The sequence below is a fragment of the Geotrypetes seraphini genome, chromosome 10 (genome assembly GCF_902459505.1).
Source record: "Geotrypetes seraphini chromosome 10, aGeoSer1.1, whole genome shotgun sequence".
Taxonomy (NCBI): Eukaryota; Metazoa; Chordata; class Amphibia; order Gymnophiona; family Dermophiidae; genus Geotrypetes; species Geotrypetes seraphini.
Window position 1 is genome coordinate 128,720,081 of NC_047093.1, and position 15,062 is coordinate 128,735,142.

The 15,062-nt window shown below is 40.4% G+C and overlaps 1 protein-coding gene across 1 annotated transcript in view; it reads right to left on the reverse strand.

The window, feature by feature from the left end:
• Window positions 1–15,062, reverse strand: part of ATF6 (activating transcription factor 6) — a 185,037-nt gene that overhangs the window by 51,724 nt on the left and 118,251 nt on the right. Inside the window, exon 15 of the mRNA XM_033960683.1 lies at window positions 6,055–6,139. Within this exon, the coding sequence (XP_033816574.1) occupies window positions 6,055–6,139 (85 nt within the window). The remainder of the gene's footprint in view (window positions 1–6,054; window positions 6,140–15,062) is intronic.

Here is a 15,062-nt window from a genome sequence, read left to right on the forward strand (position 1 = left end):
CTCTAGTGGATCTAGTCTTTGCCTTATCACAACCTGGCCAGTGGCTCATATTACAGGTGCAATTTTATAAAGCATTTTCTATATGTAAAGCACACAGAAAAGAGTATTCATAAAAATGCATGACTGAACAAAAGTACATGCACTGAAAAGAACACACATATGTATACCTGGAGTATGTTTCGGTGTTTCTGGGGCAGAGTATTTGCTACCAAGATTGTGGTTGAGCATTTGCATGCTATCAAGGCTTCTTCTGAAAGGTAATTTATATAGACACCTATGTTGCCTATAAAAAATAATACCGTCCACTTTAATATATCTATAACATTTTTTTTCAAATCAATTTTGTTTCCTCTCAGATGTACAATCATATAAAAACAGCAAATATAAAGCTTTATTACTTGCAAAGCCTTGAAACAGCTCTTGCATCAATAAATATTGTACCCAAAATAATTTGAGAAAAATGAAACACTTAAGCCAATGACACCAATGCGATCACATTTTGAGTCACCTGAGTGATAGCTGGTTTCAAATATGTTTGATTGTTAATGAAAGAGCTATTTGGAGACTGTGAATTTTTATATTTTGTTTGTTTTTGACTAAGATATTATAATTATTATGAACAGATGAGGTTGTGTTAAACCATCCTGATAATTTCTGTTATATCTGCGGACAATTTACTGTACAAGATCAGTGAAAGAATCTTTCCAGCAGGTTTCAAAGTGCATACAAGCATTATTTTGGCAAATACAATGTGAAACACCTGCCATTAGTACATCGTGAGAAAATCTATCTTCCAGCACTTCACATAAAACTGGGTCTGCTGAAAAATTTTGTCAAGGCGATGGACAGAAAAGGTGTTTTTGTTGGATCCGAAATCCGTGAACTGTTTCTTGATGATGCGTTCAAACAGAAGCTGAACCCAGCAGAATCAGCAGCATGGAAAGCATTCGTGCTGGTTGTTCAGAATTTTCTTGGCAATCATAGATCAGAGAATTATGCTGATCTTATGGAGAACATGCTGACAGCATATCAGCTAATGGGTACCAGAATGGCACTTAAAATGCACTTCTCACATTCTCACCTTGACTTCTTCCCACCCAATCTTGGTGATGTCAGCAATGAGCATGGGGAAAGATTTCATCAAGATATCAAGGTGATGGAAAGCAGATATCAGGGAAAGTTTAATTCCAATATGCTGGGAGACTATTGTTGGTTCTTGTAAAGAGAGACAAATGTACAGTACAAACGTAAAAGCAAGTGTCTCAAACATTTCTGAACATGCTGGCATCAATTTTGTGTGAGTTAAGAGAGGCGTAAATGTATGCTGTAACTTGTCTTCGTGTTTGTTTTCAGAGTAAACTCCTTAACACAAGTTTGGTGGGACACAGTTCATACTCACAATATTGTGCTGATATGGCAAACTATCAAAAAAATTAGTAATGTGTATATCAGAAACCTGACGTGCTAGCTGAATTTCTTTACAGATCTGAAATCAGCGTCATTAAATTAACGAAGAACACTTCTTAAGTTCTCAGTAGCAAAGAAAAACTTTTTTTTTTTTTTTTTTGGTTTACCAGTGATATAAATCACTACTGACACAAAGGGAAAAAAGAGCATTATTCTAAACAGATCAGCAAAGACTACTACTATCCATTCAGTCGTGTCCGACCCTAGAATACTCTGTAGGCCAGTCCTCGCTATGCTTCCCTGTTTTCCATGGATTCTTTCAATTGCTTGATGCTCATTCCCATGGGAACACAATGGCAGTGATTAGTCTTTGTTTGATGGTGACTAAGATGTCCTTGCGCTCCCATATTTGATCCATGCTCACCATGGCTGCACACCCCAGTGCTAATCGACACTTTATATCTGCTGTCTAACCGCCACTGTGATTAATGAGGGACCCAAGAAAAATTGAGCTGTCAACCACTTCTATTTCTTCATTGTTGATCTTTATGTGGACTTTCCTGTTGGCCGCAGTCATGATTTTGGTCTTCTTGTAAGTCCCATCTTCTCAATTTCTTCTTTCAGCTTCAGAATCAACTTCTTGAGGTCCTTCTTACACTTTGCCAGCAGGGTAGTATCATCTGCATATCTCAGATAGTTGATGGTTCTTCCGCCTATTTTCACCCCAACACTTGAATCATCTAAGTCCATTTTCCTCATGATTACTTCTGTATAGAGTATGGAAAGAAAAGGAGAAAGATGCATCCTTGTCTTGTACCCTTTTTGATCTTGAACCATTCTGTATCTCCATGCCTGATTTGCACTGTAGCTTCTTAATTGTAGTAGAGTGATCTGATTAACCTGATCAGGTGTTCTGGCACTCCTACCTCACTCAGTGCTTTCCAAAGATTGTCATGCTCAACACAATCAAAAGCCTTGGTATAATCAATGAAGTACAGGTACTCCCTCACCTCATTCCATAAGGGCAGAGGGATCCGTGATCAGCACAGAAGATAATCTTAAAATCAACGAAGTGCTCCCAATATTAGATAACCTAACCTACATGAACAAGATCACAAATGGCAACAACCCCTCTATTCCAACAGCCTCAGAACTAACTAACTATTTTAAGACAAAGATTTAATCCACACAAGATCAGCTACCCACCACCAGTCCAGATAGACCCACCGCAACAAAACCACCTATGGAAATACCAGCAAACAGATCTTGGGACAATTTTGAAGAGATTAAATTCAAAGACATAAAATGGCTTCTCCTAAAATACTCCAAAGCATACTGCAGACTCGACACCTGCCCACCTTACCTGATCAAAGCAGCCATCTCAACAATTACAGGAAAAATAACACAATGGTACCTAAAGACACAGCTATCACCTAAAACCAGCCTTTTTCCCAAATCAGGAGGAGGAATTGTCTTAACGCTCATTCCCAAGAATCCAAAAACTCAGCCCGTCTGTCTGATGTGACCATTTATCGGCCAGTAGCTTCCATCCCTCTATCAAAATGATGGAAGGGTATGTCACAGAACAACTTGAATGCTACTTACAATGCTTCAATATCGTCCACCTTTCACAATCGGGATTCAGGAAAATGAGTTAAGAGAAGACAAAAGAAAACAGAGACCAGTACCTGAGACCAACATGATTTAAAGAATAAAATGGCGAGACAACAAAAAGTAGAAAAAAATATTTTCTATTTTGTGATTAGAATATATCAGATTGTATCCTGCTAGAGCTGGTGTTAGACATAACTGGGGACTGCAAAGCCCAGGCTGTGCTTCTTTAGCTTCCAGCTGGCTTAGGCTCTCTCTCTGCCTTAGTTGCACTCCCCTAACACTATTCCTGTCATGTGTGATTGTGGTATTCTGTTAGAGTGATTTTTCTGTGTAGCATTCTGTAGTAATTGGGCTCATTCAGTTTTCTTGATAGTAGAGGGGATATTTGTGAAGGGGATGGGGCTGTATTATTTGTGTTTATAAAATGACAACTGTACAGAGTATTGATTCTTTTCACACTTTAATAAAATAAGTTCAATATAAAATCATAACTATTCAAGACTTGTGCGGATGGGATCAGATGGTTTGCAAGGATGGGGACCAAGCTCCTGGGGACGGGACGGGGCCCGAGCTGATGGGGAGGGGACTGGAACCGAACTCACAGTGATGGGGACAAATTTTTCCCCGTGTCATTCTCTACTTATAAGGCAGTACTTGCTTAGAGACATGCTGAGGCTGTGAGTTCAATCTTCACCTGGAGCATGCTTATTCTCTTAAGCATTAAACATCATATTAGTTCTTTGACACTACAGCTGAAAAGAATGAAGGAGAAAGACAGATGTAGCCAAACCTTAAAACAAGAGAGTAGCAAGCACATCTAAGAAAAAATGACTCTTACTTTTTATCAAGAGGGCTAGAGGGGCAGGCCCCTCCATATTTTATGAGAAAACCAATGTGCTTTGCTTCTGCTTTACGATTCTTGCTTCTGCCTTCCCCCAGGGTCTTAATTTATTTCAAAGTATGAGGGAACCTCTTTGTATGCACAAGGCTGGCCCTACTTCCTATTTAGAAACCTGGAAGAGAACAGAGGGCAAAAGGCAAAGCAGATGAGCATGTGTTGCCGCAGTTGTTCCCACTCTCACTGCACTGCTACCATCTGGATCAAGCTAGGGTGTCCTCACAGTCTGAGATAAGTGCGGCCCCACAGGGGAAGAGAAGAGGGGAAGGTTGTAATGAGAAGAGGAGGAAGATTTGGTTCCTGCACTTTAAGAGATAACACAAACACCCACCACTGCTCTTATCACCCTGTAGATCCCTGCTCTAATTGGACAAGTCTAGAATTGTGTGGCAAATTAAAAGCATGTGTTTTATGAAAAAACAAAAGTAACTTTGGGCTCCCTATATAGAAGCATAGCCTGGCTAGTGCAACTCATCTACTTTCAAGTGTGCAAACACATAGGGAAATGAAGCTGCTTCTACCACATCCTCATCACCACTACCAGTCGGTGAACCCAGGTTGAATAGATTTTTCAGATTACAGATTTGGTGGAACATAAGAATTGCTGCTGCGGGGTCAGACCAGTGGTCCATCGTGCCCAGCAGTCCGCTCACGCGGCGACCCTTAAGTCAAAGACCAGTGCCCTATTTGAGTCTGGCCTTACCTACGTATGTTCTGTTCCAGTAGGAATTGATCCAACCTTTTCTTGAATCCCTGAAGGGTGCATAAAGTTGGGTGCAGGACAGTAGACTTGCACTAGTGTTCACGCACGACAGAAAAAAGGCCCTGCCATACCTAGCCAGAGGCAGCCTGTTTATGGCGCTTCTTCTGCTCACTGGCTACTGCTATTTCTTTGGTAAGAGGGGGGAAGGAGGGGGGTTGTTCCGCCAATGCTACAACACTCCTTCAGGCAGTGCTACAGTTTCCCAGGACCCAAAAAAGTAGGTATTTCACTCATCACCTCCCACAACCCCTGACTGGAGCTAAAGGCAGCTCTTTCCTCTCCCCTCCCTAAATCATTCAGACCAAAGATGACTCCTCTTTCTTGACTCTCCAATTTGGTCTAAGACAGCAGTGGTATTTAGGGGTGTAATTAGGCAAAAAATTTTGTTGAGTTTTAGTTTTTTTTCTTCAAGTTCTTCCTGTTTTGGGGTTTTTTCCAGTTAGATTCACACATTCAATGGCGATTTGTAAATAAATACTACAGCTTTTTAATGTGCACTAATTTACAGCTCCCCTTTCCGATTCGCGGTTTCCCCAATAATTTTTTTTGCGCCTTGATTTTTAATTGAGAAACGCTGGCCCGGACATCCCCCAGACCTTACCTGGTGGTCTAGCGGTGACGCGGGGCAGGAGCGCTCTTCCTACGCTCCTGCCCCGTGCAGAGCCGCGCTGTGCACCTGTGCTGCGAGTTCCTGTGGTCTCACGAGACCTAAAACGGAAACTCCTGTTGTAGTCTCGTGAGACCACAGGAACTCACAGCACGGCTCTGCATGGGGCAGGAGCATGGGAAGATCTTTCCTGCCCCACGTCGCTGCTAGACCACCAGGTAAGGTCGGGGACGCAGGAGGGAGGCAGGAGTGGGTCAGAGCCGGCCCAAAAAATTATTCACGGGCCGGCTCTGCCTCTAACCCCCGTGAATATTAAGGTTCTGCTGTACTTACATGTTAATTCATAGGTTACTGGAAGTCAAACCATTTCAGTGTGCACTAAATTTTATGGAGCACTATAATTAAATGTGCACTAACAAATGTGTATTTCTAGTGGCAACAGTCTTTGGCATCCTGGTAGGATAGACTATTGGACTGTGATCCATACAGCTGAACTTGGTTGGCTCTGCTAATCCCTCACCTGTGATGTCACATCAGACAAATGAACAAATCAAGAATGTAAGTGCACTTTTTTTTCATATAAAATGTCTTAAACGCTTCAAACAATATTAGACAGACCCAGAAAACTACCAGCAAAGGTATTACCCGAGTACGATTCCATTCAAGCACTTAGCAACTCACAGGTACAAAAAGTTTATTGTAAGACCACCGCTGTTATCTTCACTAAATACTACAGCGATACACAGAAAAAGGAGCCATACTTACTATTGATGTTAATGGCAGGCAGCACTATAGACATTTTTGGTCTCGATGTCTTATTCCGGTTGGTGGCAGGTAACAGCAGATGATCCTGGAAAACACGAGATTAAATGTTACCTAACATTTTACAGGGAAGACTCTAGTCTAGTACAGTGGTTTTCAAACCTGCTTGGGGAGCCATTCAAGTTTTCAGAATATACCTAATGAATATGCATGAGATCTGCATGTCCGCCACTTCCATTACATGCAAAATATTCATTAGGGATATCCTGAAAAACTGAGTTGCTGGTGGCCCCCCAGGAAAGGTTTGAGACCCACTAATCTAGTTTATTACATTCTCTACATTCAGCTATAATCTCTACATTCATTCTCTACATTCAGCTATAATCATCCAGCATAATTTCATAGTTTATATCTTTTATTCTACCTTTATCCAAAGCAGAGTACAGTAATTTTGATACTATAGTTATTTCCAAAACTATATCAAATAGGGCTGTTCCCATATTAAATAGTTATAAATGCCATCACACTCTGATATCCGACTGATTTATGCAGTGTGATGAAGTATAAGTGATACTACTTAATAAATTGCTAACCTCCAGTGTATGCGCTGGGAGAAAAAGTGCTCAAAAGCTTGACCCCTAGTAGTTCTGAATGTCTGTTCTTATTCAATTAATTCCATAGTGGGGAAAACGCCTCAGAAGCTGCAGGGCAAACGTTGCTCTGGAGCTATGAAGGGGAGCTTGAATGGCTCATTAGCTCCCCTCCAACATTCTATCATGGGCGAAACAACCCCTTAAATGCAGCTTTAAAAAATGATCTTTGAATCATGAAACGTTGGCCATCGTCAGCTACTTATGTATTCTATGAGGAAGCTGCATTAAAGCTCGCATCACGTTGTGAAGTTTCCACTCCAGTTTGAAGTTAAGATAAGTGTTGCCTGCTTTTTGTGAATTACAAATATATATATATTTTTTTCACACTTCATAATTGTTTTATTATCGTCACCTTACAACTCTTTAATAGGAGACAAAAAAGTACTGCCAAATACTTATTTGGTGGTCTTCTTTTCAGTTTTCAGTTTCAGGTTCTGAGCCTGACGCAGGATAGCACGGCGACGGACAATCTTGGCATATGGGTTCAGTTTCAACATAACCCGCAAGTTCTTCAGTGGGTTCTTCTTTAGAACTCTACATCGAATCTTCTTGTTTGGAGCACGCAAAGCTTTCTGGATCTCTTGAATTTTCAAGATTCTACTAAGGTCGGTGTTTGTCATCTTGTGCATAGGAAGGCTGTAGTTGGATTTTAGGGTGGCAGCTTTGCGCCAGGTGCCATACAAGTCATCCAGTTTGCGGAAGGCACCTTCTGTCCAGATACAGAAACGTCCAACATGCCCTCCAGGAGCCAATCTCAAGAGATTCATCAAGGCTTTCAGAAATATTCCGGGCATCACTCTTCTTAATGTAAACAAACAAATATTTTTTAAAGCTGCATTTAAGGGGTTGTTTCGCCCATGATAGAATGTTGGAGGGGAGCTAATGAGCCATTCAAGCTCCCCTTCATAGCTCCAGAGCAACGTTTGCCCTGCAGCTTCTGAGGCGTTTTCCCCACTATGGAATTAATTGAATAAGAACAGACATTCAGAACTACTAGGGGGTCAAGCTTTTGAGCACTTTTTCTCCCAGCGCATACACTGGAGGTTAGCAATTTATTAAGTTGGCTACTTTTCTCCAGTTCCTCTTTATTTTTGTATAAGTGATACTATGCAGCAAACATGAATTCAGCTCTCTCTTTCTGCAATCTAAATATTTAATTTAGCTTTTAGTACACCATTTTACATTTCCAGAAATTTCAGGGCATTAACAGAAAACCTATTTTAATCATTTTTATTAAGGAGTCATCAAGAGAACAGGAATAACGCAATCAACAAATATACAAACCTGAAACAGAACAAAAAGTGCGAACAGTAAAACAAGCTGTTCTCTTGATGACTCCTTAATAAAAATGATTAAAAAAACCAAAACAAAACCCAACAGAAAACCTAGGGCTAGGTTCACTAAGCAAACCAATCGTATACCGATCGGTTTGCAACCTCTTTGCGACCCAATTTTACTGTGGCCCAATTCACTTACCTCTCTGCTGATCCGTGCATGCAAAGTAGGCAGGGACGCGATTCATTAAAGAAATCTCACCTTTACTTTTGAATCTCACAATGCCACTTTTGCATTTCTTCCTATCACCGATATATCTAAAAAAATGTTTCCCCGTTTTACCGTGTCAGCTATTTATTCTTCCATTTGCAACTTTGTTTTCTTGACTACTTGACTAGCCTCTCTTAACTTCTCCTTATATTTTTGCCTGTCTTCCTCTTTCTGTGATGTTTTGTAGTTTATGGAAGCTAACCTCTTATTCCTTACCTTCTCATCTACTACTTTTGAGAATCAAAGTGGCCTTTTCTTCTTACTTTTCCTTAAATCACTAAAAGTTTGTCACCCTTACAATAACTCCTTTCACAGTTTTACCCACTGTCCTTCCAGACGTTCTACCCACTGTCCTTCCAGACGTTCTACCCACTGTCCTTCCAGACGTTCCCATCCAGACAATTCCTTGATGTAATCCCCCTCCGAACAAAGTTTTTACTTTTTTTTTTTTTTTTAAGTCTAGAACCTTTACTTTTCTGTATACCCATCTTAATATTAAACCGTACCATGCCAGATGATCACCACTCACTGTAACATCAGAAACACTTTCCCCATTTGTAAGCACTAAGTGCAGTATGACTTCATCCCACATGGGCTCCATTACCAACTGCTGGACAGTTCGCTTTGTAGAGAATCCAGGATCTCCCTACTATTTAGACCCTGCAATATGGATAATCTAATCAACGTCCGGCATGTTAAAATCACCTATTAGTAAAACTTCCCATTTTTTAAAGATATATTCTGAATACTAATAAATCTCTGTCCACTTCTTTCACCTGTGAAGAAAGTCTGTATATCACACCAATGTAAATATATTTGCCACTCCCTCTTTCCAAATTGATCCACAGTGCCTCTTCCTTGCCCTGTGTACTGTGTGCCATTCTGGAGACCGCACCTTCAAAAAGATATAACCAGGATGGACTTGGTCCAGAGGGAAAATAGTAGGTCTTCATCATAAAGATTATAGAGACCTCAATATGTATACTTAGAAGAAAGATGAGGGAGGAGCTATGAATGGAGACATTTAAATAGCTCTGCGTCATAATTCCACAGGAGGCATCTTTTTTCAATTCAGAGGAAGCTCTGAAACGAAGGGGTGTAAAATGAAGTTGAAGGGGGACAGACACTAAACTAATCTGAGGTGTCTTGGCATGATTGCAGCTTCTCTTTGGCATGTCCCAAAAGGTGACTACCTAGTTCTGCATAATAGCTGAGCCGATCCTATACTTTTATTAGGCAGAGAAAACCTTTGTAATATAGATTCCTGTCTGAAGAAGATTAACTTTAGCAGTTTTAGTAGGCAGAGAGAGATAAGTTAATGACGATTATAAGCTGTAGAGACAGGAAGGAGACAGTAATTAATGTAGCTGCAGCAGTAGGGGGGGAAAACTCTCTCATCACTATAGTATGATTGAAATGATAATAGATGTTTTCAGAAAATCTGCTCTAGTCAATTTGGCTGTTACTATCTATGCACCTGTGTTTTATTATAAGCCACCCAGAGCGTAAGGTAGAAAGAAAACATAAATGACATAAATAATGAGCTTCATTGAGGTAATTTTTAGGAAATGAACTAATTTGGGTTTGCCGTGACAAAGGGCTTGAAGACATACTTATGCAATCAAACTTTTTTTTAAACTCATCTTTTGTTAAGAGTTAACCTTTTCTGTAAGACGCAAAACAGTCCACAAATTTCCAAAGTGAGTAACCACATCAATCATTCTTTGCCCACTTCCTTTCTTTACCAGCCAACCTCCAACCCTTTTCAAATACTCCTCAAGAATACTTGTTCTCTCCTAGCCAATCACTTCACCATTTATATAACTCTGCTGCATCCATCAGCCTCAAAATCAAGAGCAACCAAGAATATATCACTTAGATTTTTGAACTCCTACACATCAAAGGGCTTCTTGCGGTCCAAGGTAAATCTTTCTGAGAGGAGAGAAGAGGAGCAGAGGACATATTTCTCTCTGAGAGGAAAGGAGAGAACATATCTTTCAGAGAGGAGACAGGATATTTCTTTGGGTACGTATACATTATTTTACTGAGTTTTGCTAATTTGTAGGACCTAAGGCATGGTGAATCCACACTTTAATAAAGTTGAAGCAAAGGTAAAAAGGAAAATTACAATGGTGAAATTAGCTCAAGTCCTCTATTTAGATCCAAGAGGTTTTACACTGGCGACATATTCTGGGCCAATGATTTGTGAGGTGCAAACAAATATTGCTTTGCCAGCCTGAACTGAAAATGAAGTTTGTTTCAGTGATTTTGATCCAGCTGAGACAATTTCCATCTATCTGAGTATACTGTAGCCAAGCAATGCTGGAGTTGGACACTGAAAGTAAGTATATTGAGTTAAGATACATATGGAATTAAGATGAACAAAGTCATGGATCTGGCACACAAACCATATCTCACAAAAAATGCTAAGCTTCTAGAAACCCTTAAGGACTCTGTGACCAATACTGTCCGTACTCAATATCTAACAAAAATTGGTCCACAGTCAACATTTATTCAAAACAGGAAAAAAGATTGAAAAGGACAGATTGCTAATAACTAAATAATCTAGAAAAATTGTTATATATATGTGACTATATATTGGTGATTTATTTTTCTATTTTTGTGGATTTGTTTTTTGGCCATGGACAAACATGATGTATGAGGCAGCAATCTTTATCCAGATATTATCTGGATGATGCTAGTCATCGCAAAGTTACTGCCTGAGCCTTATACCGGGCACCTTTCACAGGGCTCATACTGATGTCCATTAAACAAATAAAAAAATAATATATATATAAATATAAAAAATAAAAAACTACAGTTAAAAAATAAAAATATATACAAATCCACAACAAACTTGACAGCATTATCTTGTTTAAGGGTTGGGGTTTATAGTCACATATATATAACAATTTTTCTAGATTATTTAGTTATTAGCAATCTGTCCTTTTCAATCTTTTTTCCTGTTTTGAATAAATGTTGACTGTGGACCAATTTTTGTTAGACACAAACCATATACCACATTGAAACATAGAAACAGAAACATGATGGCAGATAAAGGCCAAATGGCCCATCTAGTCTGCCCATCCGCAGTAAGCATTATCTCTCTCTCTGAGAGACATCTATTGTGACCTGTGTTCCGATCAATTCTGAAAAAAAAAAAAATTCTTTCAAATAGATACAGGAGAATTTACAGGCTAGGAAACAACTTGCAGTTTATGCACATAATCTTAAAGCATGGCGAGTGTTGGCCAACACATGCTGATGAAGACGACGACAATTAGCAGATCCCCAAAGGCACTCTTTTGGTAGCAACTTGTTCCAATTGATATCACATATGAATCATCTTATGAAAACAAGATTTAGAAGGCACTGTAAATTTATGTTATACGCAAACCATTTCAGGCAGAAGAGATGGATAAATTTAACAGAAGACTTTCACAAAACTGCTATGAAAGTGGACGTGCTACCATCATTGATTTCAATCATCCAGATGCCGACTTGGACATCCGCACTACCATGTCATTTACAAGCAGGAATTATCCTGGATTCTCTACACAGGGAACTATTCCACCAGCTTGTTAGCAGAACCAGAGAAGGGAAGATAAAACAAGTTTCTTTTTAATATACATCATAGGACATGCTCTTATTTTCCTCTATAGCATGAAATCAAGTTCCTACTGTTTCTGTCTGTACAGAAGCACTATTTTGCACACAGCATTCATTTCACACACATTTTTTTAATATCCTGTAACCTGATAAGAACTGTATTATCAGTACAAGCAGACAAGACAGCTGGCATCTGTCCATTTAGTTCTGGGTAACAGCCAGTGCTAAAGGAACTGAAAAATGCGATTCTCACTTAGCAGATGGCCAAAGCTTTGCACTTTCAGACAGGATGACAATTTATACAAATGACTCCAGTATGACTCCCGACATCAACTCAACTATGGAAAAAGAGTAGCCTGCGGAAAACAGTTTTCTGAGTACACTTTAACATACTAATGAAGGACGATGTCAGATTTGTTATAGGGATTGGCAACTCTAGCCATCAAGTGCCAAAGGCAGGTCTCGTTTTCAGGACATTCACAATTAATATACATGAGATAGATTTGCATGCAAAGTTGTATATCCCTTCTTCAGGCACAGTCTCTTCAAAGAACAAAATAAGTCAAACTTCAGTACTGCCAAAATTGGTTCTATAGATGCTTCCTTTCAATCTTGATAAGCCACAATAGAGATTAGGTCCTTGTCTTGGTAATCTTTCTTGTAGATGTGTCCAGTGCTCCTGAATGCTAGGTTCTTGTAGCCCAACCAGCAAGTTGCTTGCAGAAAACTATCAACTCCAACTCCACCTCCTTCCCAGGGAGCTGCTCCTGCTCCCTCAGTTTGTACAAAAGTAATCAAGTAGTACTTTAATAAGAGACATAACAGGAAGGAGGGAAACGGGGACAAATCTCCAACACCACAATTCTGTTTTGTAACAAACATAGGAAATAATATTAGAACATCCAAACTTGTGCAACCAGCACTAATTATGTATAGTGCTCATAGCAGAGACTCAAACCAGACTGTACGGTCTTGCTGGGGTGGTTTTTTTTTTAAAATCTTCTCAGTACCTCTGAGAGATAGAGAATTCCTCAAATCCTAAGGCAGAAAGCAGGCAAAGCCCTTACACAGGGTGGGGCTTCAGCACCACTAGACACATCAACAAGAAAGAAGATTATCGAGGTAAGGATCTAATCTTTATTTCTTTCTACTGCTAAGTGTCTAGTGGTCCTGAACACTAGGGACGTACCAAAGCAGTCCCCAGAATCTATGGCAGACTTGCTGAGCCTGCCTTCAAAACAGAGGATCCAAAAGCGGCGTCTTTCCTGGCTACTACATCCACCCTAAAGAACCTGGTAAAGGTATGAAGGGTAGATCATGTAGCCGCTCTACAAATCTTAGGCGAGACAGCCCTAATCTCCACCCAAGAGACAGCAATCCCTCGTGGAGTGTGCTTTCAACACGATCGGTAGCTGTTTACCACAGCCCACATTTGAGGAGGAAATGACCATTTTAATCCATCTGGAAATTGTGGCTTTAGACACCGGCCTCCCTTTCTTGGCATGACTGGACAGAACAAAAGGGTGATCTGATTGGAGCAAACTCACTGGCAACTTCGAGGAACCAAAGAAACACTCACTTCACATCCAGCAAATGCAACATTCTATATTCCAGATTGATGTGGAAGGCTGAGACTACTTTCGGTAAAGAAGACAGAACCGTGCATTAGGAGAGCTCAGCCTCTGTAATCCTAAGGAACGGCTTCCTGCAGCAAAGTGCTTCTAACTTGGAAACCCATCTCTCCAATATAATCGTAAAAGGACAGCCTCCCATAAGGGCTCATATGGATGTTAAGGTTCCAGGAAGGGAAACACAGTGGAGGGCGCAGCTTCAGAGCTCCTTTAATGAATCGGGCGACATCAAGGTGAAAGGCCAGGAAGCCTCTTCCCACCCCCCTTCCCCAAGCTTGGAAACAGGAAAGGCCTGTTAGCTGCACTTTCAGAGAACCGTAAACAGTCCCTCGTGCAAAAAATCCAGGTCTACCTAAATCGAAGCTCACCAGGACTCTACAGCCCGCGTTGAAAAGACTTAACATAACATAACAACATGCTTGCATACTGCAGCTACCTCTTAGGTCTGTGCTGTTTTCAGAGTAACGATTCACATTCACAGTGAATTACAATCTATTAGTTAAAAAATTTACCAAACAAGTACGTTTTTAACAATTTTCTAAATGCCAGATAGAAGTTGGAACTTAATATAAAATTACCAAGATGTTTATCCTATATACCGGCCTGATAAGAAGTCAAATATACGCAAACCCTGTTTAGGGCGTTTTTAACAAATTCAAAGTGATCAAGACAATAACTAGGTAAAAGACCATGTAAAAACTTAAAACATATACAACCAAACAAACAATATTCTCGCCTCAATTGGCAGCCAGTGCAATTTTTGGTAATATTTTGTCACATGGTCAAATTTATAGAATGAATATATAACGAACAATGATATTTTGAATAACTTGCAACCTCTTGATGTTTTTCTTACAGACTGACAGGCCCATGGACAGCTTCCTAGCTCTGAACAACGTGGTCACAACCATGTCTCAATAACCCTTGCTTATCAGAGCCACCTGCTCAACAGCCGTGCCAAAATCCCAAAGTGTTCTGGATTCTCGATAGGAACCTGTCTCTGAGTGAGATCAACTTGGACCGGAAGTCTGAGGCCTTCGTCCCTCTGGAGATGGACTAATTTCACCTACCATGGTCTGCGAGGCTAACTGGGTGTCCCTAAGACTGCCAAGCCGGGATGAATCGCAAATCTGCAAACTTGACTAAACATGGGCCAGCACAATGATCGCCTGCCTGCTTCAGCATAGGATTTCAGCTGGAATCAAAGGGGAAAAATATCTGCCTCATAGATTCACTGGATGAACCTGGTCTTCAGGCTGACATTCAGAATGAGGTCATACTGAACCTCAACTCCCAGAAAACCACACCATGAAAGGGGGAGGATCACGTAGCAGGCCCACTATTAATTCTAGCTGAGCCGGGAAGAAGCCCACACAGCCTGTGCTCAAGCTCCTGACTGAATCAGGGATGCAAGTATATATGCATGGGACAGCCCCAGAACCTTAAAAAATACCAGCAGATAGGCTAGCTAGGTGTCACTGAGAGGCTGATCCTTCAAGCATCAGATTTCCGCCATGTGAGTCTGCATTTCTTCCAGGATAAGGTCCCACTAAGAGGCAACCTTCGGGCACTG